Here is a 20,451-nt window from a genome sequence, read left to right on the forward strand (position 1 = left end):
TTGGTAATTTATCATTTTGAACCGCAAGTGTTATTAAGTTTTGATTTGTTTTATCCGATTAAAAGAATATCTTCAAAACTCAACTGTGGGAGTGACTCTAAATTTTTGAGAAACAATCCATAAGCTGCCTTTTATGACACTTTGTATTAATTTGGCGACCAGGTTCTTCAGCTGGTTGACTTTAAGCTTGCTGGCGAACAGAATGTCCACACTTTCAACTGGCCCCCCGCTGATCAAAAGAACTCCTCCTCAGTTTCCTCTGAAATTAGATAAAAACAATGAGTCATTTTATGAGCCAAGGCTGTCCTCATTTGTGGAAAGCGATATGCTGCCCAAAGGTGGAGGATGCGCACCCGCGCCTGGCCTACGGGGGGCTGCTGCTCGTGAAACAGTACACCATTATCAGCCAAGGCCACACTGGGCCCCACCTGCCCCACAAGAGAACATACAAGGTTTTATCCACAAAGACACGCACAATTCTCTGGAGCTGTATCATCCCTCCACAGGCGGGAATACACAGCACATGATGTCAGTATGCAGTACTTTAATACAGCTGCAGCAAGGAGATCAAAACATCATCATTGCTGCAGTTTCAGTCTGCACTCTGCAAAGCTTTTGAAGTCCTCACTCGTGTTTTTCACACAACAAAACGTCGATGCACGTGAAAGAAAGGAAATAGCCAGAAAATTTAACAAATGTCTAATTTATTTCCTACAGGATATGAAAAAGAAGTTGAATATAGACAGAGATAAAGATAACAGGAGCATCACAGTAGCTACTGCACAATAATAGGATACAGCAATCTGTACATGAAGTCCACTATTATTACACGCAGCTGAGTCAAGCCAAGACTGGCTCAAGCGTCTGTTGTGTTCCTCTTCTGGAAGCATTTACTCTCAAAATAAAAAGTCCCTCTGGTGTTGCTTTCTGGAATTTCTTGGTATGTCTGGTTGGAACAGAGGAATAACAGCCGAGCAAAGATCCACAGCTATTTTTACAGAGTAAATTTGTTAACAGAGAAAAATGAGAATAAAAGTAGATGCATTTACAATAATAAAGATGGAGTAAAGTTAAAGCGGGCAGGGAAAGATGTTCCCCTAAAGTACTCAGACATGACAGTATTTAGTGCCCTGATATTCATTGCATGGTTAAATGGCAACAAATGCTACCTATGACGACTTTACAAGTAGCATGATCTAAAATGCCCCCCCCCCCCAAACACTTAGAAATGATATTGGTTCTCTTCCAGTAAGAGAAGGCAACAACAATTAGAGGACCAGCATCCACTAGACTCGGTATTGAGGTGCACCTTATGTAGCCTTAAATGGCTAAATCTTAATAAAAATTTGTCTGTAAAGTACAGTATGAGGGCTCCCAGACAGAGGGTGTGTGATTCCAGCACAGTTTTAGAAGAACTTGACGCCTTTTCCATCATCCATGGTGAAGAGCTCGGCTTTGCCTTCTGTCTGTAAAGCCTGCAGCGAGCGAAGCAGCATCCAGTCCTCCAGACCGTGGAACTCTGGAGAAAAAGGATTACAAGCTATAAGAAAATCAAATAAACTAATCAATGAGTCAAAACACCGATCACTCAAATATGAGGTGAATAACAACTATTATCTCATAACAAACCTGCATTTCAAGTCTGGAAATATCTGCCTAAGAGAGCAAGGGAACACTTGGTTAATGTGTTGGATCTGGGAAAAACATAGGCTAAATATCTGAGTGACTCTCAAAGAAGCCAAATTATTTAGGTCACTAAGAACGAGGAGGGCTTATGGGGTGTTCTCAATTAGCAGCAGAGGATTGAGTACCACAGGGCAACTTCAGAGTCCACGCCTTAGGGGATCAGAGCCAATTTCAAGCATGCTGCTTGGAGGACCAGCAGCATAGTTTTATATGATAAGTGTTGACTCTTTGCAGTGATGCCAGATAGGAGGGATGGGATCACCGGTTTATAATAAGGCTCACACACAGTGACAATTAACCTAATGTGCATGTTTTGGACTGTAAGGGAAGAGCCCAGAATACCTGGAAAGAACACACAGAGGCACAGGGCAAACATTTAAACTCTGTACAGAAAGTGGAATTCGAATCCAGAATTCACCGCTTGTTGTGAGCGTTAATCTTTGTGCCAAAGTTCCAAATAAATCAAAATCTCAGGCTTCAGGGGCTGCACCAAACACATTTTTCACTCCTCTTGGCTATGTATGATACTTGATACTTCAGTCAGTCCATGAACTGAAGGCCCCATCAAGGTTCGGTATTTGGTAAATAAGGATTATTTTCAAGCTGTGAATCATGCAAATCTGGTCTAGTGGAGGCCAAGATTAAACATATGTAGCTGGAAGTAAGTATAATAGGTTCCCTGTAGGGTTAGGGTGTGCTATGCAAGAAAACAAGTAAAAAATGGGCAGGTATCCGAGCCACTCTGACAAGAGCCAAATTATTAAGGAACAGGAATCTCTGACACAGCAAGACCTTTTGGCTCCCAGTCACGGGCAAAAGGTTTAGATACCACAGGGTCTCTTTCAAGTCCATGCCTTGGCAGGTCAGAGATGTTTTTAAGCACTTAAAGGATAAGCAGTATATTAAGCTGATATCTTCATAATATTTTGGGTCAATGTGTGCAGCACATTTCATTAGCATGGCATTTATTAACATTAAACAGTGCTTTACGTGCAAAAATAGAGATGAAAGAAGCAATTTGGGACTACAGCTAGGTGAAATCATGCAGAAACAGGAAACAGAGTAAACAACACAAATCAAACAGTTAAAACAAACTAGGACTGGAAACCTACTGTACAGCCAGCATTAATAAAAGCCTTTCTCGCCACTGTGTTATGTTATGTTTACTTTAACGCGAGCTGGGTTTTATGGGTGCTTTCTCCATGTGGAAAACTTTAAAACGGTGCCATACCTTCACCTTCTGTGTCATCACCATTGGACAGCTCATAAAGTGTAAACACAGAGTTGACCATACCGTTTTTGGAAACCTAAAATGTCGGAAAAAGATATAATGGTTACATTTACAGATGCGTTAAGGTGACAGAGAATAATTTTCTTTATTACCAAAAAAAAAAAAAAAGCAGCTTTTTAAAGAAAAAGACCCCCATTTTATTCTAGATGATGAAATTGTGGATAAAAATATAAACTATTCCCAAAGTATTTTATTTATTTAATAAAATATTGATGTTTGGTGTCCCTGTATTGATACAATATTACCATGCAAAATATTGCGATACTATGCTGTATTGATTTTCCCCCCATCCCACTCAATTGTCCAGTTACTTTTAAGTCTGTGAAAATGAGGGACTGTGCATAAAAATGGCTTTAATAACCAAACACTTAGTGTCAAAATTCTGTTAAAACCTTTGAATTACAGCTTTAGGTCTGTATTTCTGTTGTTTCACTTAAAATCCACTGTGGTGGATTATTTATGAACCCAACTGTATTTTCAGATGTTTCTAGCTTGTCTGTAGCGTCAATCCTATTTAATATCGCTGAAGGCTATAATTTTGACCCTCCCCTCATGACCCAGCAGTAAAGAATGAATGTGCAAACAATACTTGTTAATAAAACAAATCACTGATTGTTTCCATTGGATTTGTTGGCAAAATATAGAATATTTACAGACATATGCTTTTGACACTGAAAATATAAACATGTTCAAACCAGTTTCACTCCTTTTCAATTACCACAACCCCAGTATACAATCTGGAACAATTTTCACACATTTTTACACAAAATCAGACAGATGCAAGTGCCATAAACCTGCCCAGCACCACAAACTTTCTGGTCCAAAGGTTGAAACCACTTGCTTAGGTTACTAATGCAGGAGCTAAAGCAAGAAATTCACAAACGACTAGCAGATGCAGGACACAGATTCTGTCCACCATGGTTTTGTCCCTAGAGAAATTATCCCAACATCTGTTGCTAATGATCAGTTCTAACCTGTCTAAAAGTGTGCTGCTCCTCAAGAAGTCAGCAGTGGCTCTGCACTCGTGCCAGCGCAGGCTGCTTTTTTTTTTTTTTTTTTAAGCACAAGGAGCAAAGAGAGCCCAATTGGTCGATGAATACAACACTGGCCTTCTCGTTATGTCGCAGGTAACACCTACAATATGTGTGCAGAAGTACAAGGTGTACAAAACAGCACAGCAGTCGTGTTTAAATTGTTTACACAACCACAGCGGTTGTGATGTACACCCACAGCCCTGAAGATGTGCTCCATTAACCTTCACCAACACCATCTGTGTGCCAATCTCTATCATGAACAGCACAAGAAAGAATACGGCACATCTGTAAATGGCATCAAAACGCACTAGATCCTTTTTATTACATGATAATTTTCCCCGCTTACAGACATGTAGCTGATAGGCTTCCCAGACTTACTGGAAAAATGGGGGAAAAAAAAAAAAAAAAACTATACCCATTTGGATCTTTGAAGGTACTAATTTGGAACCTTGACCACAAGTCTTATTCTATTTTATTATAATTTCTTAATTTGACACATGAAGTGGTAAACAGTCTTATAACCTGAACGTACAAAAAAAAAAAAAAAAGCAGAAACTGAATTAAACTAACTGAAAGTTGGAGAAAGTGAAACAGATGTTTTTTAAAGCTGCCATTTCTTCTAAATGCATCGCATGCAGTTAATCATTAAGTTTCTGTTTTGAAGAGAGAACAGACAGAAAGGAATAATCGTTGTTCAAAATGTGGGTTCAGAACAGGCAGTGTGGGGTCCAGTTTTTACAAGAACTGCAACCAAACAAAATGATTTAAGTAATTTGTGAGGCTAAAGGCAATAAATAGGTAAAATGATATAAATTTATAAACGAAAATATAGTGTACCTGATCAGCTATATTTATGAGAGTTATAGACTACCTGAAGGATGAGAAGTTAAAACTTTCTGGACCCTTAGTTTGAAGACTTGTTTGGTTAAGGCTTGGTTTTAATTCAGTTTGATGTTTTTATTAGTCCTTTATTTATCCAGGTAAAACTCTCATTGAGATTAAAATTATCATTTCGAAGAGAGACCTGGCATCATGGCAACAAAATTACCACATCAGTACATAACATTTAAAACAAATACAATATCCCACACAAACATGAAAAATATACAATAACAGATCAATTAAGAGCGAAATTAAAAACAATCACACCGAGTAAAAAAAGTAATTCTTTCGTTCCTTTAAGATGGAATTAAACTCCCACATGGTAACCAGTTCTAATAATTTCAGTTCCTTCTGCTGATTATTCCAGGAAACAGGGGCAGCGTATTTAAAAGCCTTTTTTCCTAATTCTATTCTGATTTTTGGGACAATCAATTGTATGATATTGCGAGAATGAGAGTTGATATTCTAAAAATAAAGTTCAGAAAAGTCTTCAGATCTTCATTTTTCAGTTTAAAGTTTAATTATATACCATCAACTCACAAGAAGAATCTTCTTAAGGTGTTTTATTTTACAAATACTCGAGGGAAAACCCCAATAATCATACAGTCATAGTTTTGGAGTTAAAGAAAAAGGTTTATGGATTTTGTTGGTTGGGGATGCGGTAATATCAACGAATGACCTTGTAAAACAGCTGAAGATACATGTTTCTATATCCATGTGTGCCAGCCACTCTAAACAGAGTGAAGCAGGGATAAACAGTGAAGCCAGTGTGGCCTTAAACATGCATTTTTGCTAATGATCAACAGAGGGCAGTAAAAAGAGTTAAAGTTGTATAAAAGTCTATGGGAGAACAAGTGTTGGTTGTTTCTGCTCTGTGACTCAGTAAACACTTTCCTAATCAGATTTTGGGCTTAGTCACTCCTTTCAGACCATCTTAATAAAAACCTCAAGCTTATTTTGTAAATTACAGATGTTCTTGGAGTTGGAAAGGAGGAGTACCCAGGTTATCCCCATTTACTAACATCTTACCCATCACTGCGGCAGTATGTGTTGTAATTTGATGACTCACCCACTGATATATTAACTTGCCCCATTCCTCTGGTCGTCTCCACATGACTAAACACCGAGACTTGTTTTTGTCCAACCACTCGAGGTTGCCTGAAGACAACAAGAATGCTTTTCACTTATCAACGCTACACAATAAGATTTTTTTTTTCTTATCATGACACTATGCTGGCAGGTAAAGTGAATAAAATTCACCTTTTTTCCTCAGTTCCTCAAAAACAACTTGAATTGCTTCCATTGACAGTTTTCCTGGGATTCAGTTAAGGCTAATGTGCAATGGCACAATAAGCATCTTCATGCCAGTTGTGTTTAAAATGCCTTATCTTGCCCTCGGCACAGATTAGCTGGGAAATAAAATTCAGTGATCATGTTATGACCTCAGTCTCTGAAGACAGCTTTGTATCAGGCCCGAATCAAGAGGGAAACCTCAAAATAAATCAGTCAAGCAGAGAGAGAAAGGGGGAGGTGGCTCTGTCCTAAAAACTACAGTGACTGCAATATGTGTCAACATTAATATCTCTGAACTATAAATTCTTCACAAGAGATTTAGCAATTGTAATATATAAAAAATAAAGGATTTAAACTAAAAACAAACAAATATTTTTCCAAAAAAAACATTAAAATAATTGAACACTCCCTTAAAAAGGAACCACAGGTTGACTTTCAGGATACGTTCTATCTTCTTGTTGTTAAACATGGGGCTTTCCTGAGCCTCCATGACATCCAGCGTGTAGAGCTTGTGATGCCGGCAGTAGGACAGAGCCAGTGAGCACCATGCCGCCAGCTGCTTCTGTCTCGTGTCAACATTGGGCTGTAGTCTGTCAGAAAAGAACACAAAGAGATTACTGCAAAGATTACCGCAAATGCTTGGGCAAAATAAACTTAATGCACGTTAAAGACACAAACACATTTTTCCTTAACCATAAACAGCGTTAATCACATAATCAAGCTTTTTTATGAATGCTGCATTTCTAATTAAAGTCAGTTTGCTCGAAAAGCCTTCATCTAGTAAGCATTTAATGTTTTATAATGAATAATTCTTTACTTTTCTTCATTGGTTCCAGAATAAAAGATGTTTATTTAAAATCTTTCTCCTGAAGTCTTGACTCATCAGGCCCCAACATCAGTGTCCAACATACTGACCCCTTGTATAGTTTTACTGATCTCCAACAAAGCCATTTTAATTACTTTAGGACGACTGCTGTGTTCCTTCGGATTACCCCCCACCCCCCTATCCACCCCTGTGGCTAGTCACGTGCTCTAATGTTGTGATGTGGACATTAATGTGCTCTCTGTGCAGAGGAGTTTTTTTTGTTTCCTGTTCTCATGCTGTCCTCCCATAGGTGCCCAGCGTGAGAAGAGGTCTCTTTATTTTCCTCTTGTACTTTTCCCACTGTTGTGTAATTTTTCAGTGTTTTCTCTGCAACGCTGCCGATCTCCAACTGTATTCCCATGTGATGTCTTTGTTGTGTGTGTAAGTCGGGGGGGGGGGGGGGGGGGGGGTTCCTATTCCTCTGCGGGGCAACCTGCATATGGCCAATAAAGCATTCATTCAATTCAATTTATATACAGCTGACTTAATCTATAAGAACGTGCCATAATTTCTTAGTAGATTTAGATAATAAATCAACATCAGAAAAAACAAATATATTTAAGCTTTAAAATAAGTGTAGTTAAGTAAATGCAATGCCCCTCTTTAGATTCCCCCCCTGCATGTTCTAGGTATTGCTGCTAAAAAGAGAGGTGGCTGCTTTCCAGGTACAGCAAAGTCTACAAGAAATCTGCCATATTTAAAGATCTGTCAGTTTACCCACAGAGACAGCTTTTATTTTAGTTTCTTCTTAATTTAGCTGTGCTATTGATGTGCAAAACAAACAGGGGGTATATGAGACATTCTAAAAACAAAAGTCTTCTTCACATTTAAACTATGCAAACAGGTGGTTTCATGATTTATTGATATTTTAGAGCGAAAACACTGGCTATAAGGAAAACTACTCATCAGTTTGGGTCCACTTCAGCCAGTTTGATTCACAGTCTTTGTGCCCGCCCTTAGCCACCTGTCCATTGGTTACAACTCTGATCATCTGTTACAGGCCTCATTGCATCATATCCTGCCAACAGAGCACCTTGCTCTGAGACTATAGGGTTACTTGCAGTTCCTAGAGTTTGTAAAAGTATAATAGAAGACAGAGCCTTCAATTATCAGTATCGTCTCCTGTGCAAACAGCTCCTAGCTTGGGTTCAGAAGGGATAGGGAAGGAATGGATCACTGGGATGTTCTCTCCAAAATTACACCATCATTACCTTATAATATAAAGTGCCTTGAGGTGATGGTTGTTTGAAATTGGTGCTAGATCAATGTACCTGAAAAAACTCAATTGCCAGCCTATTTTGAGCCAGTAAAAGCCAGTAATATAGAATAAGCAGAAGACAGTAGATGGTCAGATTTTACTTAAAGACTTTTTATTGCAAGGACAGTGATTAAAATGAGAATCCAACGTTTTGCCTGATTTTGTGTTCTTGCAGGCAGGAGCAATGTTTGGCAACATAATACAAACTTAATACAAAAGACAAACTGCACCCATAGGCAGATATGTTAACACTGACCTGGGATTAAGATAAGAGCAAAGTGTTCCATTTTTAAGTATATACATATGTGCTGCTTTCCTAATATCTGTCATATTGTAACGGGTTAAAAGTCATTTTTACATATCATGTATAAAACCAGTCTTTTATTGCAAGCCTACCCTATCATATTCGACCGCCTAGACAATAGCAGCCCCTTTAAATGTCCCTTTCGGGAAGTTGCTCTCCCGGTGATTTATCGGGACAGCAGTGTTTTACAGGGATTTCAGCACTGAGGTCTTCCTGACTTTTATTACACCAAAACGTGCAAGTCTTTAGGTGATAACTAGGTGGAGTTCTCGCTATCTCGCAGCTCATCCCATTAAATAAGCTCACTCGAGATAACAGTGGAAATCCCAAATTTCAAACACACGACGATGAACTGTTTGCCTGTTAATGTTTTAATATAGCCCCCTGAAGTCTAGCCTTAACGAGCCACTGAGACAAACCGAGAAAGACTTTAAATAAACTTCAGAAAGCCAGTGAGTGCAAAATCACTTCCCTAGCAATCTGTTTCGTTTGGCTAGCTGGCGTGCTAACATGATGCTAGCACGAAAATAAGCGCTCACCGACTCATAAATGAATAAATACTGAAAACTGAGTTACGTGTTCACAAGCTCTGCTCTGAAAAATACTGAGAAACATCTGACTCACGTGAAAAACGGTGGAAAATTGTACTGCCACGGCCACTCAAAACTCATTGCAGTGGATATGTTGGGTGCTCACAGCTGACAGCTCCCGGAAACGCGTCCAACCTCCCAAATGGTCCGACTCATAAACTTCCGATTTGGGGGATCGCAAGAAGAAAGATTTCTTTCTCTAACTTTTTTTTGTTTTCGTTGTTGTTGTTGTTGTTTTTACTTAGACCTCAGCATTTACAAAAAAAATCAGCTTTATGATTTTTTAAATGTATTTTGTAGATTAAATTAAAGACCTGTACCCGTGTTAAATATTTAATATTTAAGTTACACCTTTTGGCATTTATAAAGCCTTTTATAAAATAAGCATTTTATTTCCTCAGCCTCTTCAGCACGTGTAACCAGAGTTTGTTTAATTGCAATTGTACAATAGTTGTGCAACCATTTGCTTTGACAATAAAATATATGAAGAACAGTTAAAAGTGAATAATGACGCAATCCTTTTTATTCAACAAATGTCGAATATTAATTTAACCGAAAGTGTTTTTCACTTTAGATTAATATTTAGTTAAAATTTTCATAAAATGATAAGATAACTCAAATCAAAGAGTAGAAAAATTGTTTCAAGCTGAGGGCTTAAAGCAGTCTGAGGCTTGAACTTTTGAATAACATGGTTTACTTGTATATATGTTGACCCCATTATTTGAAACCTTGGAAATTATTATTTATGAGAACATCCACAATTATAAAAATATACATGACAAGTGTAACAGGCCAGCTTTAATGAAAAAACAAATTCTTAAATGTATTTCTCCCATTTACAGCTTATAAACACATGATCACCATCGAGGCACCATCGAGAGCATCCTGTCGAGCTGCATCACTGTGTGGTTTGGAGCCTGCAATGCGTCCTGCCATAGAACCCTCCAACGCATAGTGAGAGCTGCAGAGAGGATCATTGGTGTCTCTCTCCCCTCCCTCCAGGACATTTACAGCACCCGTCTCACTAAAAAAGCCCTTTGCATAGCGGCTGATCCCACGCACCCAATGCAAAGCTTCTTCAAGCTGCTGCCGTCAGGGAGGAGACTGCGGAGTCTCCAGACCAGGACCAGCAGACTGAAGGACAGCTTCATCCATCAGGCTGTCAGGAAGCTAAACTCCCTCCCGATTCTGCCCCCCTCTCCCCTCTTCTCCACCACGGTCTCACTGAACTCTGTCACACACACACACACACACACACACACACTCACTCTCTGACGCACTCACTGGCCTGCTCCAGTCACTTTGTGGAGCATTGGACTGCCATTACCTCATAAGACTTTGTTGTTACACTATCTCTTACCGTACACTACTAAATCTCCATTTGCACTATTTGCCTATTTTGCACCACTATGCCTTCTTACTTGAATATTGTATATTGTATATTGCATAGCTTTTTTTTTGTTATACGTAAAATTGTATTGTATTTATTTAAATTTTTACTTTTTAATTATTTTATTTGCATTTTTCTAATCACTAGGGTTTGAGAGTAACGCAATTTCTATTCTGTGTATGTCCTGTACATGTGGCAGAATTGACAAATAAAGTTGACTTGACTTGACTTGACTTGATGATTGCAAGAAAAAAACATACACACATAAACCTTTTTTAACAAAGTTATTTTATTATGGAATAACTTGTGCATTTTCACCAACTTGAAGCATAAATATGCCATCTATTTCTATTTACATGTCATAAAGCTACAATCCATGTTTCTGTTCTGAATTTCAAACTGTTGCTACTTTATATCTCTGTGCTGTTATTATACAATTTCTTCAAGTACAGCATGATTGAAAAATGATGTTTTCAGTTGAAAATAATCTACAAGTTGCACAAGTACTCTAAGTCACCATCATCTATTTCATAGCAAGAAGTATTAATATATTTTTTTACACATTTCTATATTACAATAAAATTCCTGCGTAAAAATGAGGCCGAAAAAGAAGAAACAATATTAGCATAGAATCTCAGATATTGCCATGAGTGATAAACTGTAAATTACTAAAAATAAAGATAAAAGCAATAAAAGAAAATTTGCTAAAGAGAGAATTAATGCATTTCTCCAAGTTTGACCTATTGGTTCTATTATCACTGAGATTTAGATAAACCAAAACAAAAAAAGCAATAAAATAAAATCTCCAGAAAGTGACTTGTGAGATTTAGACACCTAGAGTTCCAGGGAGGGAGAGCAATTTGTTACAGTCTTCACTCCATACACACACACACACACACACACACACACACACACACACACACACACACACACACACACACACACACACACACACACACACACACACAAAACAAGCTCAGTGGCTTTGAAACGGTAAACCAAACAACACCTGTCAACACCCATGTAGCTCGACTTCCTCTCCTGCAATACTGCCAACGTAGGGTCTAACGGTGTAAGCTGCACACGACAGAGAAAATCCAGATAAAACAGTGGTTAAACATGCTTCAAATATCCTCAGCGATGAGCACGTGAAGATCCCTTTCCTAGTCTGAATAAACTTGAAGACCCCTTTCACATATTTTACAGAAGGAGTTTAACTTTCCAGATCGCACACTGAAGCTGCTGATGTGCAAATGCAAAGGTAAATCTATCTCTTTAAACAATTTGACCACATTTACATGTTGGCCCAGGTCTGCACTGGAGGTTTGTTACTGTTTATTGGAAGAGATAGTTGTATTCGTTCAGGACGAACTCCACTATCTGGTTCTGGAAGACCATGTGCATCGCGATATTCCCCGACTCCATCTCTGGCCGAAGAAGCGTTGGGCCGAACACAATTGCCACATTCTGTACAGTCATACGATTATCCTGCCCATATTCAATAACCCTGTGAAAGAAATTCAATAATTATGACAAATCCTCTCAATTTCAATATGAATATAAGCACAGTAAGCAAAATAAATAAATAAATAAATAAAAGATAAAATGCAAAGGACAGAAAAGTAAAGTGTCACAAACCTGTGTAAATGCCCGAATAGAAGCTTCATGGTGTCGTGGTTTGGAGCAGGAAGTGACTGGATCAAGTCATACATGTGATCCCGTTTTGTGTTGAAATCACCAATTCCTAGAAATACATAACAATTGTTAATGATCAATGGCAACACTCACTGCAATTTCACCTGTAAAAATTGATGATATAGCGCTTAGAATTAGGCTTATTGTTAATTAAAGAATGCTCACTGATGGCTGAGATGAACTTATTAAAGTGGCTGTATGGGAAAAGCGGCTCAGAAAGCTCCCGGAAAAATAACTTCAGCGCTCCAGTGATGACGTGAACATCTTCCCACTGACCGTCCTCGAGGTCCAGTTCATCTGTTTATACACAACACATGCACTTGCTATTAAAACCCAGCAGGGGTCACTGCTGTCTAAAATGAGCCTATGAGATCAACACCACAGTATGTTCCTTGCCCATGACGTGACTGACTGAATTAATTAGTTTAACACATTGATTGATTTTACCGTGATCGGCCTTGAAGCGCAGTTTCTGAATGACAGCGAGGTTCCCACTGACTCTGTAGAGTCCATCAATATCCAGACCTAGAAATCAGCAAGTAAGCACCAGCGAGTCAGCTGCTTGATCACGCACACAGGAAGATATACTTTGTAATTATTCCACTGTGATATAAATAAGGTGTTACCTCGCCTTTCCACTGCATTAATACATTTCTCTACAAAACTCGGTACTGTAGTCTTTTCATGTGCGCACAATGTCGCAAGGTCACAACCAAAGACATTTTCTGCAAAGAATTAGAAGAGTTTGATTACACACAATATCAGAAATGAATATTAAATATACTCATAACTCTTGAAGACATCTAGTTGGACGAAAGCATGGCTATTACACACTTCCTTAGAATTTCATTGTGTTTGTTTTGCCATTTTGCTGTCCATGCACTAGAAATAAGCTCTAAACAGAAGTGAACTGAACTGAAAAGCGGGTAGGAAAATTCAAAGCAGCTCGTATTTAAATGCTGATATAGGCACAACATCAGTGCTCAGTGTTTGGGAGGCACAAAGACTGATTTTTCCCTCCTATTCAAATCAGCCAAAGCCTGCAAATGACAACAAAGCTCTACATTTCCTCGTCTGAAATCACCTCTGATGTAGCCTTTTTCTTTGACCGTCTGCAACGTGGGACGCTTCATGAGGAACTTCATCAGTTTGGTTCGGACCTTCTTCTGCTCTGTTTCTGCTGCAGTGGTGGTTGCAGCTGTACTTGTAACACTTCCCCTTGCTAAAGATAGCAACAATAGACATTTAAAAAGGATGGGAGGGTAGCTCACAAATGTCTTATCTATCTAACTGAAGCACAATCATTATGCTGCTCATGCCACAGTTAAAATCAGAGATAATTTGCTTTTTTTTTTTGCTGAAGTAGAAGAAGCTGTACTTACATTTTCTCTTGTCTACGGCACCTCCCACCTTCTCATCTGTGTTGGGGATCTTTTCATAAATGTCTGCATCCTCCTCCTCAGAATGATGTTCCTGGTACTCCTGGTAAACACAGACAATCAAAACAAATGAATCTTGATGTAGAGTTTTTCTAATTTTACCTTTTTTTAAAGAAATGTTCCATCTAGTGACCACGTAGCTAAAAACAGAAATCTACTAGCTTCTTAACTAGGAAAAAATGTGAGACAATTGTGTGTTTTCTAATGCTGTGGTTTTCTACACATTAAATGAACTTGATATTAGTTTTAATTGATTTTTGTTTTTAGCCAGAGTTACGCTAGTAGTCTAGAACCAAAGAGCCAAAGAACATCCAGCTCCCGGTCTCTGGACATCCAGCTTTGTAGGGGTTGCTTGCAAGATTGTCCAGAATGAATGGCACCCCTTTGGAGGTATAGCCCAAAATACAGTCCCATAAAGTTATGTATGCTTTCCCAGTGTACTCATCTGTGCTAATCCAAAAGCATGAAGCTCAGATGTTGAATATCCAAATATAGCACTTACACAAAACTTCATTGGCAAATAAGCTAATGTTTAAGGCTTCATCTGAGCTGAAACATGAGTACATTTGTTGACACGGCAAAAGCTTTTTCTTAAACTTTGAGCAAGTTCTACCTGTTTACCTTTGGGTATTTAACACTAATTATTAGGGACTTCAGGCGTGAAGCAGCAGCAGCAGAGATCTGCCTCCTGTCATCATCACCATCAACCACAACAACCAGAAGTTTCTGTTGTGATCTTCTAATGTCTAGTTACCGTTGGGTGCAATTAAGCTTCGGTGGTCAAAATCTGGCTCCCTGTAAGTGTTGATTTATGCCATTTATTGATACAAAATTTAAGAAACTTGATGAAATATGCGGGTTTGTTTTGTGTAGGAGCTGAATTGGAGTGAATATCTACACAATGTTATTAACAGGAAATGGAACAGATCAACTTCTATAAACAGACACAAATTTAATATTTTCATATAAGAAAAAAATAGAAGACAAATAAGCTATTAAACCATTTTAATGCAGCCTAATTTTGATTATTCTGTAAAAGCAGTTTAAAGACTTACAAGTTGCCTTATGGTGTCCACTAAGACTTTATGCCAGTCAGTGATGATGCTTTCGGTGTCATATTGCAACAGAAACTCCACACCATTCTTTCCTTTTAACTGAAATGCAGAAAAATCACAGATTAAAAGAATTTATATATATATATACATTTTTATTTTTGCAAGCACAAACCCAAACATATGATGTGACTCATAAATCGCTGCTAGATTATTTATAGAAGAGCTCCTGTTACTGACTGAACTCGCAACACTTTTTTCAAAGAGGAAGTGAGTGAGATCTTATTTTAGCTGTGCATTTATGGAACCAGCTCTACTAAAGCACGAACACACCCACATATACAAAAAAACATTAAATCGCACACATAGAGAGACGTCCCGCCCATATTGAAAATGAAAACAATTCACTGCTCTCTTGAACAATAAGAGCTGTAAGGCCTTGAAGAACTGAAAGACTAATGAATCTACAGCTCCTTTCTTCAGGAGGAAGAATGAAGCAACTTGTGTGGCAAATAAAAGCTACATGTAACATCATTATGTTCGCAAGTTAGAAAACTACACAACCCAGCTAATACATACAATATATGGACAAAAGTACTGGGCACCTACACATTACACCTACAGGAGTCGCTCGGCTGTGGAAACCCATGACATGACGTTCTTGGTGCAGTTTTCGTGCTGATTTTAGTGGCCGAGGAGGTGTGGAACTGTTTATTGACTGAGTCAGCAGAGTGCTGGCGATTTTGATGCATTTTATGCCTCAGCACCTCTGCCCTGTTACTTTACATGATCTGCCACTCCATGGCTGAGTTGCTGTGGTTCCCAAGTGCTTTACAGTTGATCGTGGAATTTCACAAACTGACTTGTTGCAGTGGTGGCCTCCTACTACAGTACCATGCAGGAAATCTGTGAGCTCTTTAGAGTGAAGCACTCCTAGGCTCGCTGTTTGATTATACAACATTATACAACTCTGGCAAAGCCGCTGAAAACACCTGAATTCAAGGATTAACCCTTTAAACACTAACCTAATTTACCCTTTACAGCAGGGGTGTCCAACTCCAGGGCTCAAGGGGTGGTGTCCTGCAGGTTTTAGATGTATCCTTGATCCAACACAGCTGATTTAAATGGCTAAATGACCTCCTCAACATGTCTGGAAGTTCTCCAGAGGCCTGGTAATGAACTAATCATTTGATGCAGGTGTGTTGACCCTTGAGGCCTGGCTTTGGACACCCCTGCTTTAAACCCTAACCCATCGCCGGTGACGGGTTAGGGTTTAAAGCAGGAGTTTTTATTGGAGTGTGGCCCAATACTCCCCCCCCCCCCCCCCCCCCCCCCATACATTGTAGCTAATATTACTTCTATAACTGCTAGCTGCTAAAATGATCTTTTAAGGAAGTGAATTTTCATATATTTAGCGAGCTTTTAATGCATTTTCATAGTGTTTCGGATCTCAGTTCTATAGTTCGAGGTCAATTGTCTTCCCCTCCAGTGGGCATGATTTTCAGTGTGAAATGTGGGGCACTGAGTGCCCTCCTCTTTTCTCTGTTTTTCTGTTCTCTGACATCCTGCCAGTGACATCAACCTCTGTATGCTATTGATGGTTATTTTGTTTCATAGACAAGAAAGAAGGCTTCCCGTGGGACCTATAATCGAGGATGCACAACTTTAGCAAGTGTTTGTTTTTGTGTTTGATGCTGAACACACTTGGAATAGAGGACGAGTCTATGCATAAGCAGATGTTTATATTCTTTTTTTTAGTATTTCAAATGAACAACAGGGATCAGAGTTTTTTCCCTTCACAGTTTGCAACTGTAATAAAAGATGCACATCTTGTGACCGCGTGTGTTCTGAATTAAATTAAAATTAGACCTAAATATAAAGCTTGTCTGTTATACTGTTATACTTCTACGGCATCTGAGACCAAAAACTAGCACAGCAGGCTATAACAAAAAAAGTAGAAGAAGAAATCATGCAGTTTTATGTCTTTGAAATGCGGCTCTGATGCTAGGATATCTCATTTTGTTAAATATCTGCATCTCTGGTGAGAGAGAAGAAAGGAATCAAGGATGTACAAGCTTAGAAATGAGCACTGTCAACGAACACACCTCTAAAACATTCTTTTTGCTCGATTTGTCCTTTGTGGCCCAGCCAATCGTTGCTCCGCGCAGATCCACCGCAACCTCCGGGACAATGTGATTGGTTTTGTTCTGCAAGGAGAAAAACAAAATCCAGGTGTTTACAAAACTGACGGCACGGCATTCCAAGAATCAAGATGCCTTTAATAAAAGATGTGGCTGTCCTTGGCAGCTCGTGACCCGAGGGCCTTAACGCATTCTCATAAAGGTGACACCTCAGCTGGCAACACGTTGCAGTTTAGGTTTTCCTTTCCCTCTCTCAGGTGAGAAATGTGATAGTATCGTGCAGATGATAAGAACAGATAGTTGATATTTAAAATCAAGAAGAAAGAACTGAAAACTTATTTAATGAAGAGTTGTGACTACATTTAGTCACAACCCTGCCAGAAATGAGCAAGAATGCTGTGTCAGAGCTCCTATTATTATGCTCATATCATTAATATGAGCGCTTCCGTTGTTAATACAAAGCGTATACTATACCGCGGCCCCTGATGATGCAGATTTTGGGTCCTTGTGGAACGTCAGCACCCCTCCATGGAGAACAGTCCACGTTGGGGCCCAGTTTTTCCTGGAATGGGAGAAGATTCATAAGTAACACAGAAACTCGAGAAATGTGAGTAAGATACTTGCAAAATACACCTCAAAGCAACCTCTTACCTTACTTTCCTTCCATTCTCAGACACTTTTGTTTTATTAAGAATTCCAGCTTTCTCCAAGTTCTGCACCTAAAAATACAAACAGTAAACATCTTTGAATTGTTAGCAGATCATGTTTAGTTATCAGGCTTATGAGTAAAATTTACTTGTGGGATGAAATGAAGGGCAGCAGGTTGAACGCAAACGTCTTCAGCAGCATTATGCATACAGAGTATATTAAACAGCACTGCCTTCTCTATTACAATACACTGCATAAAGAATTGTTATAATTATTAATTTATTTTATGTTTCACATCCAAGGGTGCTGATTTTACTTCGCAGCAGTTTGCTTCTTTTCTTTTTTCACCCATTCTGTTGTAGATTTGCTGTTGTGCATGGGATTTCTGTCCTGTAGCATGACCCAGCTTTACCTGTCAGACAGATCTGTCCTCAGATTGGGCTCTAGAATTTTTTACTATGCAGAGGTCAACTCAATGACTGCAAGGTGCTCAGATCCTGTGGCCGCTAAACAAAACCAGATCATCACCCCTCCACCACCAGGGTTGACAACTTGTAGGAGGTGTTTGTGTCGATACGCCATGTTTGTTTTTCACCGAATGTGGTGTTGTGGATTATGGACAGACACCTCCACTCTGGTCTTGTCTGTCAAAGGTACCGTACAGTACAAGAGTCTGGTGGTTTGTTCAGATGCAGCTTTTCAACACCTGAAGACTAGCTAACTGTCAAAGTTTCTGTTTTTATAGAGATGGTTACACTCACCGATGATCAGTTAATCCAGTTTACTTGATTAACAGCACCTGACTGTTATTTAGACTCTTATTTCTTCTTACGGCATCCTTGGCATACATTTTTGCAAAAATTTGGAAAGCTTCAAATACACTAACATGACATGCACAATGTGCTAAAACTATGCTGTTAGTCCTGTTATGTGTTGTTTAAGGCTTTAAGGCAACAGCACAGCAGCTTTTCTCTAGAACAGGGGTCTTGAACAGACAGTGCCAAATGCAGCTCTTCTGCCCATCACCAGTGACTCCCTGTGGCTTTGACAAAACCCCGCCCCCAAAAAACAGATGAATATGAAATTGATCAACATCTCAGTAACAAAGCTGTTTTCAGCTGCTCCCTCAAAATTGGTCACCACAGCAGGTAGCTCTGCATTCCTAAAACAAACCCCAAGGGATCTGCGTCCCCTCCCCAGACTGAAACAGGAAATTTACACTTGTTAGGCAACTGTGTGAACCACAACACTAAAGAGACGCTAACACCACAAGACTTCTAAAACAGTGAGCCACTATATAGTATATAAGTAAATGTCAACCCAGTGTGTGCAAAGTTGATTTCCGGGGGACTACTTTTAGAGGATACGCATTGATCAAACAGTGGCAGGGTTGTGTAAATTTTCAACATTCTTATAAAATTAAGTACAGCTGCCAGAATGACAGCTCAACAGATAAAAATTCTAGGAAGAATCAATTTTGGTTTAAAGTAAGAAAAAAGAAGAACTTCGCATAACTTGTCCTTTGATCTACAAGAGTGACTTTCAGGCCGGATCTATCACAGTTTCAAGAAAACAGATCTGTCTTCAGCCAGATGCACATTTAGGCAAAAACATACAGCAAAGGGTTTGCAGGTTTCCAGCAAGGGTGAGCAATGGGGTGATTTCAATACAGTACAGTATTTAATGCATGGAATGAAACTGGTTGAGTGCAACAAATGCTCGGCTAATTATCTAAAAAATGACACCTTTTGCCCATCATAGATAGATGCACCTATCTATAGATCAAGGGCAGGCAAGCTCTCTAACTAACCACCCACATTATAGCGCAGCCACTTTGAGGTCAGATAATAAGGATTTCTCCAGGGCCAAAACCCAAAAGCCTTAAGAGAGAGACACAGAACTCCTTTCAGTTAAAGGTGAAGATCAGAGTAATTTTGTTGCTACTGAGAATTCATCAAAAGCAGTCAGTCAGTACAATCCTTGGCAGGACATAAGCTCCGCTCACATTTTGCTGCGTCTCAGGAGAGTTTCCTGTACTGGAGCTGTCACTGGAGCTGTAGTCTGACATGTTCCTCCTGTGAGTCGGGGCGAATCTCTGAAAGACAGTGAGGAGATTTGTCATTCAAAAAACCCACAAAGCTTACCCAAGCATGTAAATTTAAATTTTGAATAAGCAGAAATCAAAATCAGCAGATAAGATTTACATTTCTTTAAATGATTAACATCTTATATCATCAGGAGGAGCTAAAGTAACTCTTACATGATGAAATATGTGCTTATTTGTTGCACTATAGCTGCAAATGTAGCATGTACTGGAAAAAACAACAATGTGTTGATAACACTTTGAAGATAGCGTTGCTACACTACACTACCAAGTGAGACTTGTTTAGAAGTGTAGCAAAGGGTGAATGATTAAACACCAGTATCTCATTTCACCAAAATAGGATATCTAGGAAAACTCATCCCTCGCCATCTGAAATTGGTTGAAAAGTGAAAGGACTCAGTTCCTCCTCAGTTCCTCTGCAAACCCCCCTGACAACCAGCAGTTTCATACTCAGACTCTTCTTTCTATGGAAATACGAAATACTACACCACCGTGACACAATGGTTACCGTGTGTGAGGAAAAATACGTTTTGACTGACTCTGAATCTCAAAAAATCCATGATTCACATGTAGGTATATATTAATGGCTTAAATGTGCATGTAGGTTGTATAGAAGATGCATTTTGCCCTGTCATTTTCTATGATGTGGCTTACAAGATTTAGATATCTGAGGCTGTGGGTGGGCATCCTGTATGTGTAAATCGGTGTTATCTATTTATCTCCATGCTTCACATGCATAGGTGCACTGCAGCCCTGAAAGTTTTTAGACTTTATTTGCC

The 20,451-nt window shown here is 39.1% G+C and overlaps 2 protein-coding genes across 3 annotated transcripts in view; both read right to left on the reverse strand.

The window, feature by feature from the left end:
• Positions 1 to 686: 686 nt before the first annotated feature.
• Positions 687 to 9,357, reverse strand: vps25 (vacuolar protein sorting 25 homolog). Its single transcript, XM_085285161.1, has 6 exons — positions 9,238 to 9,357; positions 6,631 to 6,776; positions 6,154 to 6,207; positions 5,963 to 6,051; positions 2,918 to 2,993; positions 687 to 1,519 (listed from the first exon to the last, which is right to left on the reverse strand). Exons 1-6 carry the CDS (start codon positions 9,282 to 9,284, stop codon positions 1,407 to 1,409), a joined length of 525 nt encoding a protein of 174 aa, XP_085141287.1. The 5' UTR covers positions 9,285 to 9,357; the 3' UTR covers positions 687 to 1,406.
• A 1,505-nt stretch (positions 9,358 to 10,862) lies between these two features.
• The window catches only part of arhgap27 (Rho GTPase activating protein 27), a 32,837-nt gene continuing 23,248 nt past the window's right edge, over positions 10,863 to 20,451 (reverse strand). The window contains exons 8-20 of one of the 2 annotated variants that reach the window (XM_085285164.1): positions 19,574 to 19,663; positions 19,386 to 19,448; positions 17,572 to 17,639; positions 17,395 to 17,482; positions 16,885 to 16,986; positions 14,783 to 14,881; positions 13,671 to 13,770; positions 13,373 to 13,510; positions 12,915 to 13,013; positions 12,736 to 12,813; positions 12,454 to 12,585; positions 12,232 to 12,337; positions 10,863 to 12,100 (exon numbers count right to left, since the gene is read on the reverse strand). In XM_085285164.1, coding sequence (XP_085141290.1) covers positions 11,929 to 12,100; positions 12,232 to 12,337; positions 12,454 to 12,585; positions 12,736 to 12,813; positions 12,915 to 13,013; positions 13,373 to 13,510; positions 13,671 to 13,770; positions 14,783 to 14,881; positions 16,885 to 16,986; positions 17,395 to 17,482; positions 17,572 to 17,639; positions 19,386 to 19,448; positions 19,574 to 19,663 — 1,335 coding nt within the window. In that variant the 3' untranslated portion in view covers positions 10,863 to 11,928. The remainder of the gene's footprint in view (positions 12,101 to 12,231; positions 12,338 to 12,453; positions 12,586 to 12,735; positions 12,814 to 12,914; positions 13,014 to 13,372; positions 13,511 to 13,670; positions 13,771 to 14,782; positions 14,882 to 16,884; positions 16,987 to 17,394; positions 17,483 to 17,571; positions 17,640 to 19,385; positions 19,449 to 19,573; positions 19,664 to 20,451) is intronic. The other variant, XM_085285163.1, reaches the window with a different exon arrangement.

Source organism: Mchenga conophoros, linkage group LG8 (genome assembly GCF_057382185.1).
Source record: "Mchenga conophoros isolate Kocher_MC1m ecotype Shallow Benthic linkage group LG8, M_conophoros_male_GT1.1, whole genome shotgun sequence".
NCBI lineage: Eukaryota > Metazoa > Chordata > Actinopteri > Cichliformes > Cichlidae > Mchenga > Mchenga conophoros.

Coding starts and splice junctions, on each gene's coding strand:
- vps25 (XM_085285161.1), bottom strand. CDS start 9,284: ATGAGTTTTGAGTGGCCGTGGCAGTACAATTTTCCACCGTTTTTCAC. Junction 6,777..9,237: donor AATTTTCCACCGTTTTTCAC/GTGAGTCAGATG, acceptor CTTTTCTGACAG/ACTACAGCCCAATGTTGACA. Junction 6,052..6,153: donor TGAGGAACTGAGGAAAAAAG/GTGAATTTTATT, acceptor TGTTGTCTTCAG/GCAACCTCGAGTGGTTGGAC.